The sequence below is a fragment of the Melozone crissalis genome, unplaced genomic scaffold, assembly GCF_028551555.1.
Source record: "Melozone crissalis strain CALT ecotype California unplaced genomic scaffold, PUWL_Pcris_2 ptg000208l_1, whole genome shotgun sequence".
NCBI lineage: Eukaryota > Metazoa > Chordata > Aves > Passeriformes > Passerellidae > Melozone > Melozone crissalis.
This window is the reverse complement of record NW_026535972.1, coordinates 536082-552953: the sequence shown is the minus strand read 5'-3', so window position 1 is coordinate 552953 and position 16872 is coordinate 536082. Positions and strand designations below refer to the sequence as shown.

Genomic DNA, 16872 nt, shown 5'->3' with positions numbered 1-16872 from the left:
CCCTGCTGGTTGCCCTTGCAGGGTGCAGTGGGATCTCTGGCCTGGGACACACAGGAATTCTGGACACACCTCTGGATAACCCTGGATTGAGGGGGTACAGAACCCCCCAGCCTGTCCTGAGCCCCAGGAATGCTCAATCCCAGCCACTCCACTCCATCTGCCACGGGATCACAGCGCCACACACTGGGATTTGGGATTCCCAGCCCTCCACCCTGCTCCCTTCCCTCACTCTGCACCCAGGGGCCCCCACAGGACCAGGGACACTGGGAAGGGGCACCCGATGTGACAGTGATGGGGACACTCCAGCACCACGGGGTTTTCCCACGACAAGGAGCCCATTCCATTCTTCCCACACCCCACCCAGGACAGGAGTGCCACGATCCAGGGATTGCCCAGGACTGGCCACAGGGATCAGGTTCAGCTCTAACTGTGCCCAGGACCCCCTTCCCTCCCATCCCAGTGTGGAGCAGTTGGCACAGCAGCATCACCAGCTCCCCAGATGGATGCCCAGGTGGGCAGAGCCACTGCACGGAACATTCCAGAACCATCCCCCTGGAACCTGGCCTTGCTGCTTTTGGCCTTGACCCTGGAGATAAAAACGCAGCTCCTGGTGCTCCCAGTGCCCCCTTCCCAGGCTTCTCACAAGATCCAAGTGTGTGTGGATGAATACTCATGCAATGACACCGATCTGTGTCCAGGCACACCCTCAGCAGCCCCAGGGCACCCTGTGATTATGGGAGACTCCAAGGAGGCAGGAGGGAAGCACGGAGCAGGGCTTGGAGAGAACCCTCATCACTTGGGCACGGAGCCCAGCAGGGCCAGGGCATGAGGGGACACGGGGACAGGGAATCCCATGCTCAGAAGCCAAGAGACCCTGCTCCAGCCCTGGGAAGCCCTCCCTGGAGCACAGGGAGAAGGAAAACCCCAGGTGGGACACTCCAAGCCCTCCACACCCGCTGTGTCTCCAGAGGGATGGAAGCTCTGCCTCAGAAGGATTTCCCGTTCCTGGATTCCCCACACAACCACTGGAGCCAGCCAGGAGGCGGCTCTGGCTCTGCTCAGAGCTGCCAACCCCGGCAGCCCAAGCAGCAGGAGCTGGGTCTGGATCAGGCCCTGGCTGGGGGGAAGAACAGCCCAGGGGAGTGGAGAGGTGCAATGAACTGAGAGCCTCAACCCAGCTGCGGAGGGATCATCCACAGGCACCCAGCCCATGGAATCTGTGCATCTCCACAGGTCTGACCAAGCCCCAGTGATGTGTCTCAGCACTAAGTAATAAATTAACCCACTAATGAGCCCCCATAATGAGCTGTGTTCAGTTCTGGATATGCCCAAGGATATTATTATTATTATAATCATTATTATTAATATAATTATTATTATTAAAGCTCTCACTGACACTCAGGGACTCGAAGCCAAAGCTGAGGAATGCCAGGCTGGAATTGCAGCGGAAGGCACAGCCAGCCCCAGCTCTGGGAGCCACCGTGGGGTCACTGCTGCCCCATCCCTGTCCAGGTGCAATCTCTGCTCCCAAAGCTCAGCAGCCCGGGGGTGGAGGCCCTGTCCTGTCCCTCAGAGCCCACCCGAAGCACTGTTCCCACGGGAAGGGATCCGAGTGGGAAGGATGATCCAGCTGTGCCTGCCGAGGACATTCCCCTCATCCCTGACCCCACACGGGTCTGGGCACAGCTGCCCCTGGGGCAGGCACAGGGAACAGGCTGGAAGAGCACCCTGGCATCCCCTGGATCCAGCCAGGCTGTACCAGCACACGGATCCTTCAGCTCCCATGGAATCAGCTCTGGGGCCCCAAGGATGCCCGATGTCCAGCAGAACTCTAGCACCAATCCTTGGAAAATTAAGACTTTAATGTGTCTCCAATCAGGACCTCAAAGCCACTGATCCTGTCTGAGAGTCCTGGCTGGAGTGGGATTGATCCCTGAACACCAAGCGGGGCAAGCAAAGCACAAAGTGAGATTTTTTTTCCCTCCCAGTGCAATTAACTTTAAATTATTAATTTTAAATTACACGCAGCAAGTGAAAACCTCCCGAAGAGGAGCCCTGCACCACCTGATTCCCAAGGAAGTGCCAGCAGCACACATGGCCCACAGCCCCAGCCACTCCAGGTCTCCAGCCACCTCAGCACCCCAGCTCCTGGGATGCAGCCCTTTCCCCACGAGCAGAACCGACCTGGGCACACAGGGCTGGGCCAGGGCTGTGGGAATGGTGCCCTTGGAGCCAGAGGAGCAGCCCCACAGTGGGAACACCTGGTTCCCCCACTGCCCCCAGCCCAGCTGAGCACATCCCACCAGCAGACACCACAGCACAAGCAGGGGATTTCTGCCTGTTGGGAGTGGGGCCCTTCCCACCCGCAGGAATGCATCCCCCCAAAGGTGCCAAGCTCCAGCCTTTGCTCCAGAGGGAGGATTTTTCAGGATTCCACAAGCCGGGGGTTCCAGCTCAGCTGCCCCAGGTGGCCCAACCCCCCCAGTGCCCCTCATGTGCCCCCCAGGCTGGGCTGGCAGTGAGCTCAGAGCTCCAGCCTGGGCACACCCCGTATCCCACATCCCACATCCCACATCCCATATCCCAGCTCCAGGTGCTCCCCTCACCTGGCCCTGCTCTCCCATCCCCCCTGAGGGATCCAGATGTCCCCCAGGGCTCTCCCATGCCCTCCCCCAACACTGTCATCACCAGGTACAAAGTGCAAAAGTGTTGCTGTTCCTGCATCCATTGAAAACTTCAAAAACAGAACAAAACAAACAGAAAAAGGATTTCCATCATCATTTGCAAATACATTAATTCAGTCTCCAAAGAGCCAGCAAACCCCTGGTCACCTCCTCGTGGGCAGGGTCCCCTGCGGCCAGCACGGACATCGGCAGGAGAGGCCACCTGTGCCCGGCCCAGCCCCTGCCCTGATCCACCACGTGTCCACGGAGAGCCCGGAGCAGCGCTGGAACGCAGGGACATCCCCTGGAACGCAGGGACATCCCGTTCCCTGGACAGCTGGGCCTCAGCGTCACTGCCTGGCTCCGGCCGGGGACAACCCCGGCCCTGCCAACCCAATCCAAGCCCTCCCTGCTCCCCCACGGAAGTGTTGGCATTCCTCCTCTCCTGTGAAATGTTTCTGGTAAGGCTTTATTGCTCTACAAAGCGGTGCAAAGGCTGCCCGAGGACAGCTCCATCAGGAACTTTGGTCACACGGCTGCGGGATTTGTGCGCTGGCCCCGGCCGCCGCTGGACCTGCTACCTTCCCAAGAGAAGCTGAATACTGTGTGCAATAACACTGGGAAAACAGCACTGAACCCCAAATCCAAAACAAAAACCAGGGGCACGGGGAAGGGGACAACTCAAATCAGGCAGAAGCCTTGGGAAGAGCCCGTCATTCCCGTGAGGACTGAACTCAATGCTACATTTCGACAATGCCGAGTGTCTTTCCGAACGGATCGGTGCTGTTGGATCTGCGTGTCTGGTCCTGAACGCCAGCTCGCTCTCATCAATGCAGCATTTATTAAAAAATAAAATTAAAATGAAAAAAAAATAATAAAGAATTGACAAATTGCATCACCAGGGAGCAGCCTGGCCTGGCTCACACACGTCCCAGGGCGGCGGCGGCATCAAGCGGGGCCATTCAACGTGGCTTCGGTGCAGGGCAAGGCCTCGTCACTCCTGCAGGGACACCAGGGAGCAGCCTTAGGGACATGGGACAGGCCAGGAGAGCCCCCAAAACTGCTTTCATCCCTCCTGAGAACGACTTTCTGCTGGGACCTGAGCCCCTCCCTCTGGTTGTGTTCTGTCTGCCCAGTGAGGTGTTCTCAGCTCCCTGTGGAGAAACTCCCCCAGTGCCTCATGGAATATTACAGGGAAAATCAGTGCTGGATCAGGGAATGGCATGGGTGGGAACAGACCTAAAAGCTTCCAACCTCCTCCAAGGTGATCAGAGGGATGGGGTGTCTCTAACATGAGGGCAGGCTGAGAGTTAGGAATGTTCAGTCAGGGAGAGCTGAGAGCCCCTGGCAGGGCCTGCAGAGGGACTGGGGACAAGGCCTGCAGGGACAGCACCCAGGGAATGGCTCCCACTGCCAGAGGGCAGCCATGGGTGGCATCTTGGCAATGAGCAATTCCTGCCTGGGCTGGCATTGCCAGAGCAGCTGGGGCTGCCCCTGATCCCTGCAGTGCCCAAGGCCAGGCTGGGCACTGGGGACAGTGGGAGGTGTCCCTGCCATGGCAGGGGTGGCACTGCAGGGGCTCTGGGGTCCCTTCCCAGCCAGCCATGCCAGGATTCTGCGCTCACCTGTCTCTCGTGGCCGTTTCTGTGGCAGTTGTGACAGCAGTGGCCACTCTCTGGTGCCCGTCCGTGTGCGTGGCCGCGCTGTTCCGGGCACGGGGGGTACTGGAGTCGCCCGCGGGAAGCGTCTCCGGAGCCTTTCCGTCAGAGCCACTGCGGGACACGGCAGGGACACGTCAGTCAGCTCAGCCCAGGGCAAAAGCAGACTCACGCTGGAATGGGGCTCAAATTCCAGTGGGCAAAACAAAATCCCTCCTGCTCCCCTCACACAGGCCTAAAGATCCCATCGGGAATGAGAACTGGCAACAAGCTGGGATTCAAATCAGCAGGCTCATCCTGGAGGCTCCGGGTCCCAAACCCAACAGGACACACCAGAACAGCTCCTCGAGGGAGGCATTCCCAACTCCTGCTGCAAATCCAGTCTGAGAGTTCCCAAAGCACCATTCCCACTGCCACTGCTGGGATGGCACAGCCTGCTCTGCTCGGGCAGGGGCACAGACCCTGCTCTGCTCAGACGCAGACCCTGTTCTGCTCGGGCATGGACACAGACCCTGCTCTGCTCCACAGGCTCTGCCCAAGGGGCTCCTCAGGCTTCTGGGACACCCAGAAAATCCTGGGTTTAGGGGCAGGTCCTAAAATCCCATGGAGGAAAACCCCCAGGGACTGGATGTCCAGAACCCAAACGTGCTGAAGGCACTCCAGGGACCACGGAGGTGCCACCTGAGGGACAACGTCCACAGGGAGGCACCAACAACCAAAGCTCAAATCCTGGGAAAGGAGAACTGCAGGAGCAAACCCTCCCAATCTCTTGTTTGGAATAAACCCACCCAGATTTGCAGCTGGAGAAGGGATTTTTGTGCACACCCCATTTTTGGCTTCCAAGGCAGAGTATGAGCTGCCCCAGGAATGTTTTCTTCCCAGTTTCCATCCAGAACAATTCTTTCTCCCTCTCTCCCAGAGCAAACCTCCACGAAAGGGAGAAAAGCTGGAGAGGGCTGAGCTGAATCCTGTCACCGGCTCCGGGGGAGTTTATGGAATAAAATAATCCCAGCTGGATAATTGGACATGTGATGGAGACTGGAGACTGGGGTTCTATTTCTGGAGCACTTATCTTGAAAAAAAAGACATTAAAATGAGGAATAATGAGATCCAAACATTCCCTTTTCTCCAGGCTCACAAGCTCCTCAGAAGTACCAAAATACACCTTGGAGAGACACAGGGATGGAGCTGTGTTCCCAGGAATGTCGCTGGAAAAAAACACTTCCCACACAAAAAACCGGAGCTTGACATTTCCATGGCTTAGAGAGAAACTTCTGAAGTCCAATCCCTGAAGTTTCCAGGGCAGGAGGATTCCAGAGTTACCTGAGCACCTGAGGGGGCTTGGGAACTTCTCTGCCTTCCCTGGGGCTCCTGGAAAATCCCAGCTGGACACTCACCCCATGTCACCCAGGAGGGACACAACCCAAACGAGGAGTTTGTGTGGGATGTCCTGTTGTCCCCTGGTCCCCCAGGGGTGGGACCCCAAACCTTCCTGGGCAGCAGGGTCCAAACTATCCAAACTGGGAAGCTGAGAGCAATTCCTGAGCTGCATCTCCCTAAGGATCCCCCTGGGAGCTGGGATGGGGCTCACAGAGGGTGGAACATCTGGAGGATTTACTGGGCTGCAACATCTGGTTCCCCATGGAATCCAGAGGCCTTGGGCAGCTCCAAGGATAAAAGACCTCCAACGTGGATTCCAGGGACAAGGGGAAGGAAAATCCTGAGTTCCTGAGCAGCTCCAAGGAGAATGAGAGATCCCTGTGTGGATTCCAGTTATTCCAGGGGCACAAGGGGATGGAAAAACTGCTCCTACAGCAACAGGAATGGGGTTTGGTGCAGGTTTTGGGGAAGTGCTTGGGGAGAGTCACAACCCACAGAGTAAATGACTCCAAAATGTTCCTGATTTCCCTGGAATCATTAAGGAACATGGTAAGAAATGGCTATTCCCACTGCAGGCAGAGTGGTCTGGGAGAGCTGAGGACACTGGGAGGGCTCTGGGTGGTGATTCCCTCTGGGAGCCCAGGCCTGGAGCAGCTTCAGTCCCAGCTGTGGCACGGCCCCTGTCCTCCCACAGCTTCCCCTGGGATCTCTGGCCATGGACACAGCTGTGGAGAACCACAGACACCTGTCAGGGGAGGCCTGGGTGCTCTCTGCCACAACGGAATCAGCAGGCAGGCAAAGGCAGGCAGCTTTGGGAAGCTTTATCCCTATGGAATGTGCTACAGACACTTGTCTGGAGAGGAAAACATTCCCAATGTGCCAAACCAGGAACAACCACTTCCCTCGTGCCAGGAAAGCAGGGAAGAGGATGGACACAGGAAAGGAAGAGCTGGAGCTGGGTCACGGAGGGTTGGGTGGGGTATCAGGAAAGGCTCTTCCTCCAGAGGGTGCTGGGCACTGGAACAGCTCCCCAGGGAATGGGCACAGCTCCAGAGACCCAGGAATGCCTGGACAACACTGGGATTGCTGGGCTATCTGGGCAGCTGCACCAACGACCCTGTGAGTCCAGTTCAGGACATTCCCTGATCCTACTGGGAACCCAGCCAGCCCCAGGCAAGGTCCTGCTGTGCCCACACCATGGGCCAGGGCAGGAAAAGCACCTGGAGCACAGCTTGGACCAGATCCAATGGATCCAACTCCACACAACCCCAGAGAAGGAGAGGCTGTTTCAGCACAGCGGGAACTGCTGTGCCCTCCCTCACCCTCTGCTCCCCACCAAGCCACAGCCAGGCCACTCCCAGGCACAGAGAGTGCATTTATCAGAATTAATGCATTTCTTGGAACTAATGCATTTATCAAACTGAAATGTATCAAAATTAACTGTGTTTATCAAAATGAATCCATTTATCCAAATTAACTGCATTTATCAGAACTAATGCATTTATCAAAATCAACCATATTTATCAGAATTAATGCAATTATCAGAATTAATGCATTTCTCAGAATGAGCTGCTTCCAACCTAACAGACTCTGGGATAATTCCTGCCCTAATTCCAGGGAATTCTGCAATCCCAGTGGTTTCCCAGCCCCCAGGCCCCCAGGAGCTGCTGCTGGCTGAGCACTCCCAGGGATGACCCCAAACTGTCACCAAGCATCGCTGAAGGAAACTCCTGATCCTGAGTCAGGTGCACAAACCCAGGGACTCAGGTAAAAAACACGAGGAAATCCACGGAAGAGTATGAGGAAAAACCTCAGAGTCTTAGAACTGAGTAAAATCTCTGTGGATGCAGCAGATGCTGACTGGGCTGGGCAGCAGCTCATCCCCTGTGACTGGAGCAGGCTGGATTCAGGATCCAATTCCTACAAACCTGCCCAGTCCCTGGATCTGCTCCAGCCTTTCCTGGTGCTTTTATCACTGAATGCCTTTGACACTGAGGGGAAAATGAGAACCTGAGTGGGTTAAACCTTCCCTCCATGGCTGCAGGAGGATCCCATGGGAGCCTTTACTCTGCTTTTCTGAGCGATCTCACCCAGATCCTGCCCTGGGCCCGAACCCAGATCACGGACAGAGATGCTCCTGTGACACTGGAGTGCCAAAGGAGAGGGACAGAGATGCTCCTGTGACACTGGAGTGCCAAAGGACAGGGACAGAGATGCTCCTGTGACACTGGAGTGCCCAAAGGACAGGGACAGAGATGCTCCTGTGACACTGGAGTGGCCCAAAGGAGCCCCAACCCTTCCTTGGAGTAACCCTGTGCTAAATATGTCCCTCAGCGCTCCTGTGCCATGCCAGGGCAGGACCTGCTCCCAGGGGATACCAGGACATGGAGGCCACAGGAGAAAGGACAGTAACCACGTGGGGCCATCCCATCGCAGGGCCATCCCAGCCCACACAGATCCCTTCCCACCTGGAGGGAGCTGCCTTGTCCTTGCTGGGCTCCTGTGCCGTGGCCGTGGATTCCGTGCCAGCCTTGGCCTTGTCGTCGTCGTCGTCGTCGCTCTCGGAGCTGCCCGAGGAGCTGCTGTCCAAGGCCACCAGCGGTGCCTTCCGTGTCCCACACGCGTTCCACACACAGGGAGAGGCAGCAGTGCTGGCTGGGGGAGGAACAGCCCACACTGGAACCTCGGGAAAGCTCCCTGGACCGGCGCGAGGGGTCAAACAGGGCCTGCAGCCACTGCAGACGGTCTGGGAATTGTGGGATGGGGTGGGTGGAAGGATCTCAAAGCCCACCCAGTGCCACCATGGGCAGGGACACCTTCCACTGTCCCAGAGTGCTCCCAGCCCCATGCAGCCTGGCCTGGGCCACCACCAGGGATAAATGAAGTGTGCCTGTGATACCAGCTCCAACGCGCTGCAGCTCCATCCCTTCCCTGCTGACACTGTCCCAACAAACCCTGGGGATCTCTGCCTTTGTTTCCTTCACTGATCCCACAGGGAATGCTCAGGGCAGGGGCCCTGCAGGGAGGTCTCTCCTGCCCCAGGGGCTCCATGCAGGGTTCCCAGGGGCTGAGAGCACCCCGTGTGGCCCAGCGTCACTCACAGTTCTTGTCCTGGCCCTGCGCCGGGGTCCCGTCGGTGCCGCCGCTCTCGGTGTCCACGGGGGAGCTGCAGCGAGGGCCGGACTCGGAGCTGGGGAGGGAAGAGCCCTGAGCACGGAGCCAGGATCATCCCAGAGCCTCCCAACGGCCCCAGGAGCAGCCACCGGCCCTGCTCTTCCTTCCCATCACTGTTGTGAATGTCTCTGAACCTTATTTCCTGGTTCTCTACCCCAGTGAGGACACAGAAAGCGGAGCTGTGTCCCACCCCAGTCAGGAGCACTGGGAAGCAGCGGGAAGCACAAAGGAGGCCTGATCCAGGATCATCAGACAGCATTAAACAATAAAAGGGAAGCGATGGGAAGGGGAAGAAGAAAGGATTACAGCCAGGCAGTCCATCAAAACATATCCCAAATACTACCCCATTCCCAAGCCCCAGGGAGCTGGAATTCCGTGGCTCTTACCAGCAGAAAGGCTGGAAGTCTGTGAACTTGGCCCAGCCCTTCTCCTCCGGGGCGCTGCTCTGCGGGGCGGCCGAGTCCCACACGCTGGAGCCCACGTCCATGGCCACGGGCGGCGTGGGGCCCGCGGGCTCGAACACGGCCGTCCAGCCAGCCCCTGGGGACACACACCACAGCCTGGGTGCCAGCCCGGCCTCAGCCGGCCAGGAGCACGCCAGGGACACAGCAGGGACCCCAGGGACACCCCAGGGCCATGCCAGGGATCCCAGGGACATCCCAGAGACACAGCAACCCACCCAGGGACACCCTAGGGATCCCAGGGACATCCCAGAGACACAGCAACCCAGCCCAAGGGCATCCCAGGGATCCCAAGGACACAACAACCCAGCCCAGGAACATGCCAGGGATCCCAGAAACATCCCAGGGACACAACAATCCAGCTGAGGAACACCTCTGGGATTCCAGGGGAATCCCAGGGACATCCCAGCTGCACCCTAGGGATCTCAGGGACATAGTAACCCAGCCCAGGAGCACCCCTGGGATCCCAGGGACACAGTGACCCATCCCAGGGCCCCCCTTCCACACCTGCCTGTTCCCACAGAAATCCCTCTGCTGGTGTTTATCCCTGAGAGGCATCCGTGGAGACAAATGACACCACAGGTGGCTTCATCTCCCAAGCCAGTGATTCCCAGCTCCAAGTCCCTCAGTTCCCTGCCAAAAGCTCCCATCTCCATCTCCAATGGTTGGGTTTCAGGTAAAGAACTGATCAATGGATTCCAATATTTAAGATCCTAAAAATCACCCATTGCTTTTTTCACAGTCTTGGACAATTCCTCCTCCAGAACCTCCTTCCACTTCTAGTCCCACTTCCTACTTCCAGTCCTACAAATCCCACCTTTGGAACAGCATTTTTCCTTAGCTTTTCCCAGGGAAGAATCCCCAAAACTGATCCCAAATTCCAGCTGAGTCTCCAGAGGGTGACAGGGCTGCCACACACAGCCACTGGGACTGGGAGGTTCATACTGGTTATTCCCAATGGACTGGAATTATCTGACACTTCCAAAGGGGTGCAGAGAGCAGGAACCTGGGATAACCCTGCCTGGTGCTCACAGTGACAACACAAAGGCAGCACCCAGAGAAAAAAACTGTATAGAATTCAAAAAGCACGGGAAAATGGATGGTTGGGAAAGTGCTTTGTCCCTTGGAATTGTTCTGCTGACAGCACCATGTCTGTCCAGCATTCCGATGGTGTCATTTACACAGAGTTGTGAAAACCCCTGAAGGGAGCAGACAAGATGAAAAATGACAATGTACAGGGGCCTGGAGGGACAGGACACAGGGAATGGCTTGAGCCCCAGGTGTAGATGGCATCTTAGGAAGGAATTCCTGTCTGGGAGGGTGAGCAGGGGCTGGGCTGGCATTGCCAGAGCAGCTGGGGCTGCCCCTGATCCCTGCAGTGCCCAAGGCCAGGCTGGGCACTGGGGCTGGAGCAGCCTGGCACAGTGGGAGGTGTCCCTGCATGGCAGGGGTGGCACTGGAGGGGCTCTGAGGTCCCTTCCCACACAAACCATTCCTGGGATTCCAGGAAAAGCCTGTCCCTCTGCACTCCTGCTTCAGTCACTGTAGGGATGGGAGCACAGCTGGAAAAGCAGGAGAACGGGCAGGGATGAGTTCAGGTCACATCCCTGCACTGCTGCTTTGATTGGGATTTGCACTGAAGGAGCTGGGATTCGGGGAGCCACAGAACCATGGAATGGCTTGGGTGTGAGGGACCTCACAGCTCCTCTCATTCCAAGCCCTGCCACGGGCAGGGACCCTTTCCCTGGGATTCTCCCTGTGGGGTTCCCTGACACAAGGGCTGTTCTGGGGCAGGGCTGCAGCTCCAGGGACTGCAGAGGCACCAGGTGAGCCCTGACACTCCGGCTTCCCCTGGCCAGGGGAGCTGGCAGCGTGTGAGTGCTGCTGTGACCCCTGCAGCCCCAGGGATGTGCTCCCAAGCCCGGTACCTTGGCAGGAGTCTGAGTCCTTCTGCTCCGGGGCGCTGCCCTTGTGTGGGGAGGGGGGTGGGGGCCGCTCCTCCTCCTCCTCCGAGTCCACGCTGCCGTCGTGGTCCCCGTTCTCCAGGTCACTCTTGGAGCTCTCTGACGTCTGTGAGGCTCCAAACCTGAACGGGAACTGGGAGTGAGCCACGCCTGGATCCCGCAGCTCCTCCTCCCTGTCCCTGGGGAAACAGCCCAGAGCCTTTGCCAGGGTTGTTTCCCCCAAAATATTTCCCCCAATGGCTCAGGGCACTCCTGGGTGCTCAGAGAGATTCCCCCAGACTCCCGAGGGCTTTGGTTCAGCATTCCCTGGAGGTGCAGGACAGAGCCAGGGCTGGGGACACCACACAAACCAGTGCTCAGAGAGGGGACAGACACTGGTGTGGAGCCCACTCTGTGCCCAGGCAGGACCTGAGGCTGTTGATGCTTGGCAAGGACACAGGGAAGTCTTGGATGTTTCCTCCGTTTCCTTTGATCACATTGCAGATTGGGAATTATGGAAATAACTTTATTTTAATGAGTGGCTCTGTCAAAGGGATGAAAAATTATTTCAAAGCCCAAGATGCCCCTGGGAGGCCTCTTGTTCTCACTTTCCTGATTTGAATGTTCTGAGAAAGAATGTTCTGCCCACTCCCCTCAGTCTCACCTCCTCCTCCTCCTCCTCTCCAAGGATGAGAGAAGGAGCAAATTCCAAGTGTTTCACACTAAGGGTGGGGGTTTTAATGTGTTTGATGGAAGACTCATTAATTAAGAGTTCCCATTGTTAATGAATTCCCTCGAACTGGATCTGTCTCCAGTTCAGGAGAACCCCCAGCACAAGGGGCAGGGAAAGTGCTCAGGGCTGTGTCAGACAAACTCTCACAGCCCCAAAATGACACAAAACCCAAGGAATTCCTCCTGGCCTGGACTGAAATGTGCAGACTCCCAGCAGCAGGGGGAAAATCAGAGTTCTGCTTTCACCTTACCGTGTCCTGGACTTGACCTGGGTGGCGTAGGAGATGTCCTTCTCCTCCCAGATATCCTCCTCCTCCTCGTTGTCGTCGAACTGCTGGATGCGCTCGTTGCAGCAGGCCTCGAACAGGGAGGCGTTGGGCTGCAGGACCAAAGGGAAACCACATGCCACACGTTCTCTGGAGACACTGCTTTAAGGCCAAGTCTCAGGGCTGAGCAAATCCAGCTTTGCTCAGGAACTGGGATCACCTGGGACCACCTGGGACCACCACAGTCCAGCTGCTGCTTTGCTTTGGGGCAATAAAGCAGGAAAGGCCAGGAACAGCCTGGAAATGTTTAGATCCATGAGAAATCCTTCTCTGCCTATGCTTCCCTAATCTGTGTCTGGAAGATGATCTAAAGCTGGGAGAGCTGGGGGTGTTCACCTGGACAGGAGATGAATACAGAGATATCTCAGAGCCCCTGGCAGGGCCTGCAGGGGCTCCAGCAGAGCTGCAGAGGGACTGGGGACAAGGCCTGCAGGGACAGCACCCAGGGAATGGCTCCCACTGCCAGAGGGCAGCCATGGGTGGCATCTTGGCAATGAGCAATTCCTGCCTGGGCTGGCATTGCCAGAGCAGCTGGGGCTGCCCCTGATCCCTGCAGTGCCCAGGGCCAGGCTGGGCACTGGGGCTGGAGCAGCCTGGCACAGTGGGAGCTGTCCCTGCCATGGGTGGCACTGGAGGGGCTCTGAGGTCCTCTCCCACCCAACCCATCCCAGGAGTCCATTATTCCAAGAACAAGCACTGCAGGGAGGGAGGAAGATTCCCTCTGTGCCTCAGAGGGAAGGAACGTTTCCTGGCAGGAAGCCCTGAGGGGCCAGCAGTGGCCGGCTCTCTCAGGCCCCTCTGCACTGCCCAAACTCCCAAAGCTCTGCTCTGTGACCATGCCAGCAGCACCTTTCCAGCAGCCCCCTGAGCCCAGCCCCAGCCCCGAGCCCACTCACGCTGTCGTCGTCAGCGTCGATGTTGAAGTTGATCTCGGCGATGCGGTCAAAGGGAGCGCTGGGAGGGAGGAGGGAGGGAAGAGCCTCAGGGGTGGCTCCCAGGAGCCCGTGCTGCCCACAGGGACAGCAGCAGGGCCAGAGCCACTCCTGGGCTGGGGTCCCTGCACAGCCACTGCTGCCCACGGTGTCCCCTCACCGAGGGAAGGTTATTCCAGCCTAGAACATTCCCTGCCCATGACAGGGGGGCCACTCCTGGGCTGGGGTCCCTGCACAGCCACTGCTGCCCACGGTGTCCCCTCACCGAGGGAAGGTTATTCCAGCCTAGAACATTCCCTGCCCATGGCAGGGAAGCACTGGAGGGGATTCCTGGGGGGCAGCTGGGGGGGGGTCAGGCTGTGCTCCAGGGCACAGGGACAGGAGCAGAGGGAATGGTCCCAGGCTGGGACAGGGCAGCTCAGGGTGGACATCGGCAGCAATTTCCCCATGGAAAGGGGGTCAGGCCTTGGCTGGGGAAATTTGGAGTCCCCATCCCTGGAGGTGTCCCAGGAATTCCTGGAGGTGGCACTCAGGGCTCTGGGCTGGGGGCAAGGTGGGCACTGGGCACAGCTGGGACTGGATGGGCTGGGAGGGCTTTTCCAGCCCCAGGGATCCTGGGCTTCTGTGAATCTCAGTCTCAAAGCCCAAGGTGTGCTGCTCTGTGAATATCCCAGGATGTGAATATCCCTGATGACCCAATTCCCAGTCCAGGGCAGGGGAGCCCCTGGTGGGAACAGCAGAGGGTGCTGCAGGCCCAGAAATTCCCAATTCCCACAGTTTGGATTCAGGAAGCGTTCACTCCCCACTCATGGATCTGCAGCTTTTCCAGTGTCATTTTCTTTGAAAGACTCTCCTGTTCAATACCCCTGCAGTTCTAGGGACATTGACACATGACTGATAGTCCTTAAATATTCCAATTCACTTCCAGCCCAGTGTCCACCACCTGGAAACAGCTGGCAGGGAGCACCACTCCCAGAATATTCCCGGTTTTGCACAACATTCTCCTTTTTCAATCACAAATAGAGCTACAACATGCCACGCAGACTTCTTCCAGTTTTGTGTTCATTTTACACCTGGCACGAGGCCCCTGGGGCAGCTCCACAGGGATTTAACTCCTCCCTGCCCCTCACTCACATGGGGCTGTATTTGCCAGCAGTGAAAAGTATTTTATTTATTTTATTTTATTTTTTAAAAAATATTTATGTGTAGAACAGAATAATTTCTGTTCAATTCTGATTCTATTCTAGAACTTTTTGGCCTTATCAAGTTTCTGACATCTCTGAGGCTCAGGAAAAACCCTGTATGGGAAGGGCAGAGGTGCTGCCTTGGATCCCAAGAAATTCCTGGGATGCAGACAAACCCAGGAGCACTGGGATTCCCTGGAGCACTGTTCTGTCCATAACTGGTCCCAATTTCAGGAACTGTTATGGCCACTGGGATAATCTCAGTGCCAGGTACATTTCTAAGGAGAGAGGATGAGCTGCAGCTTTAATGGGATTAAAGGAATTCTGTAAAAGCAGCAAATTCTGAGCTCTGGATTCATCAAGTTGTGTAACAGTGAATCCCCTTCCCTGTCTCCCTGAAATGCCACTGCTCCTAATCATCCCTGCTCCTTTCCTCAGGAGAGGGAAAATGGCTGCATTTTCCATGGATTCCATCAGAGCACCGTCTCTTCACTCCTCCTTCCAGTAAGGATTTAATGCCTTGGAAAAGATCTGTTTAACTGCCCAGAGTTTGCTCTCATGCTTTGTCTTTAAACTCATTCCAGACCAGGGCTGGACAACAGTTGCCTGCTTTATTTCAAATATCCCTCTTTGAAATGAAAGAATACTTTTCCTTGCTTCTCCACCTGGCTCTGGAGATCAGGCTGGGCTCCTGGAAAACAAGGAGCTGTTTACAACCTGAGGAGGGATAACAAGGCTCATTTGTAAACCTGAAGCAGAGGGAGGATGGGATGCAAAGAGGCTGAAATGCCAATCACCCCCAGACTCACTCGGTGCTGCCACCAAACACCCGCAGACTCACTTGATGTTGTCATCCTGGTCTGCAAACTCCTCATCATTGAAGCCAAACTGATCCACAAAATTGGCTGTCATCTGCTGGATCTGGTACTCAGAGAAGGCCTGGGAAGGGATCCCAAAAAACCCATCAATAGGGTGTCCAGAGACATTCCAGAAACAGTCAGCGGAGCTCCTCCAGGAAAGCACTAAAATCCCAGGGAAGAGCGTGAAACCCTCACTCTGACCCCTCCCAGGGTCACACAGAGCTCTGGGATCCCCACCCTGATGCCTCCTGCCCTGCTCCCAGGTGGATCCCAGGCCATGGAACTGCTCTGGGAAAGCCCAAAGGAGCTGAACACAGACCGGGAGCAGAGTTCAGGAAGCTGCTCCACACCAGGATGGACCAAAGGCAACTGGAGCACTGAGTTTCCTGGCAATAGTGAAGATGCTCCCAACTCACCTGCTGGAGAGTGAGCTCGTTGGGAAAAGCATTTTCAATGTCCTCATCCTCGCTGGAGGAGTGCAGGTGGTGGGTGCTCACCTGGGAAAGCACAAACCAGTCAGGGAACCAGGGAAAGCTGGAAAAGCTCCAATGTTTCAGTTCCACCAAAGCCCAAACTCCTGCCCAGGCAGGAGCTGGCCCAAGGAATCCCAGGGACCAGCTCAGCACCACAGATCAGCTCTGCTGAAGGACTGTTATGAAACATGTTTATGGAAATGCTTTCTACTCTGCCTTGAAGCATTCTTCAACAAAAGAAGGAAAATGAGAAAAACCAGGAATATCCCTTTCTTCTGTTAGGGGAAGCCCAGCAGGCACTGGAGTGACCAACTCACCAAATCCACCGTGTTTCTCCGGTTTGTCTCCGTCAGCGTCTCCTCCACAAAACTCTCCCACCTGCCCCTGCAGTCCTCAGGCAACTCTGGAACAAAAGGGACACAGAAACCATGGGAGTTCTGAGCCAGCTGAACTCCCTGGGGACTCACCTGGGCAAAGGGCTCACAGCTCCTCTCGCCTTGCTGGGAGCAACCCCGAGCAGGGCTCCAGCTGTGCTTGGGTCTTCCCTTTTCTCCTGGGGGCCGAGGGCACCTTCCCCTCCCATCCCTCCCAGCCCAGCACAACTGGGAGCACGAAGGTGAGCAGAACTTGAGGGTTGAGGCAGGGAAATGGGGAAATAATAAAAGGAGAAACAAGCAGAAGATTGTGCCCCCAGATTGTCACTGCCTGGCTGCGTCCCCTCCCAGCCCGGCAGGGGCTGAGCAGAGGGGATGGAAAATCTGGAAAATGGAAAATCTTCCTTCTTCCCACCCAAGCCCATTTGACAAAACCAGTTCTCCAAGTGGATCCAGTGAGGGCAGGATGGACACAGCCTGGCAATGGGAATATCCCTGATGAGCACATCTGGGGCCTCTGGGGACACAACCTCGTGTCTCTTTCCTCAGAGAGCCATGGAACCATGGAATGGTTGGGTGGGAAGGGACCTCAAAGCCCATCCAGTGCCACCCCTGCCATGACAGGGACACCTCCCACTGCCCAATCTTAACCTCACTGTGTGAAAATCAGGAGGAGCCAAATGGGGTCTCACCATACTTTAAATTATGAGAA

General features: G+C 56.5%; 1 protein-coding gene across 2 annotated transcripts in view; it reads right to left on the bottom strand.

Moving 5' to 3' along the window:
• Positions 1–3050: 3050 nt before the first annotated feature.
• Positions 3051–16872, bottom strand: part of PPP6R2 (protein phosphatase 6 regulatory subunit 2) — a 57118-nt gene continuing 43296 nt past the window's right edge. For both annotated transcript variants that reach the window (XM_054294078.1, XM_054294079.1), the window contains exons 14-24: positions 16104–16189; positions 15730–15810; positions 15295–15392; positions 13234–13291; positions 12263–12390; positions 11265–11422; positions 9262–9415; positions 8803–8891; positions 8170–8356; positions 4289–4435; positions 3051–3663 (exon numbers count right to left, since the gene is read on the bottom strand). In XM_054294078.1, coding sequence (XP_054150053.1) covers positions 3612–3663; positions 4289–4435; positions 8170–8356; positions 8803–8891; positions 9262–9415; positions 11265–11422; positions 12263–12390; positions 13234–13291; positions 15295–15392; positions 15730–15810; positions 16104–16189 — 1238 coding nt within the window. In that variant the 3' untranslated portion in view covers positions 3051–3611. The remainder of the gene's footprint in view (positions 3664–4288; positions 4436–8169; positions 8357–8802; positions 8892–9261; positions 9416–11264; positions 11423–12262; positions 12391–13233; positions 13292–15294; positions 15393–15729; positions 15811–16103; positions 16190–16872) is intronic.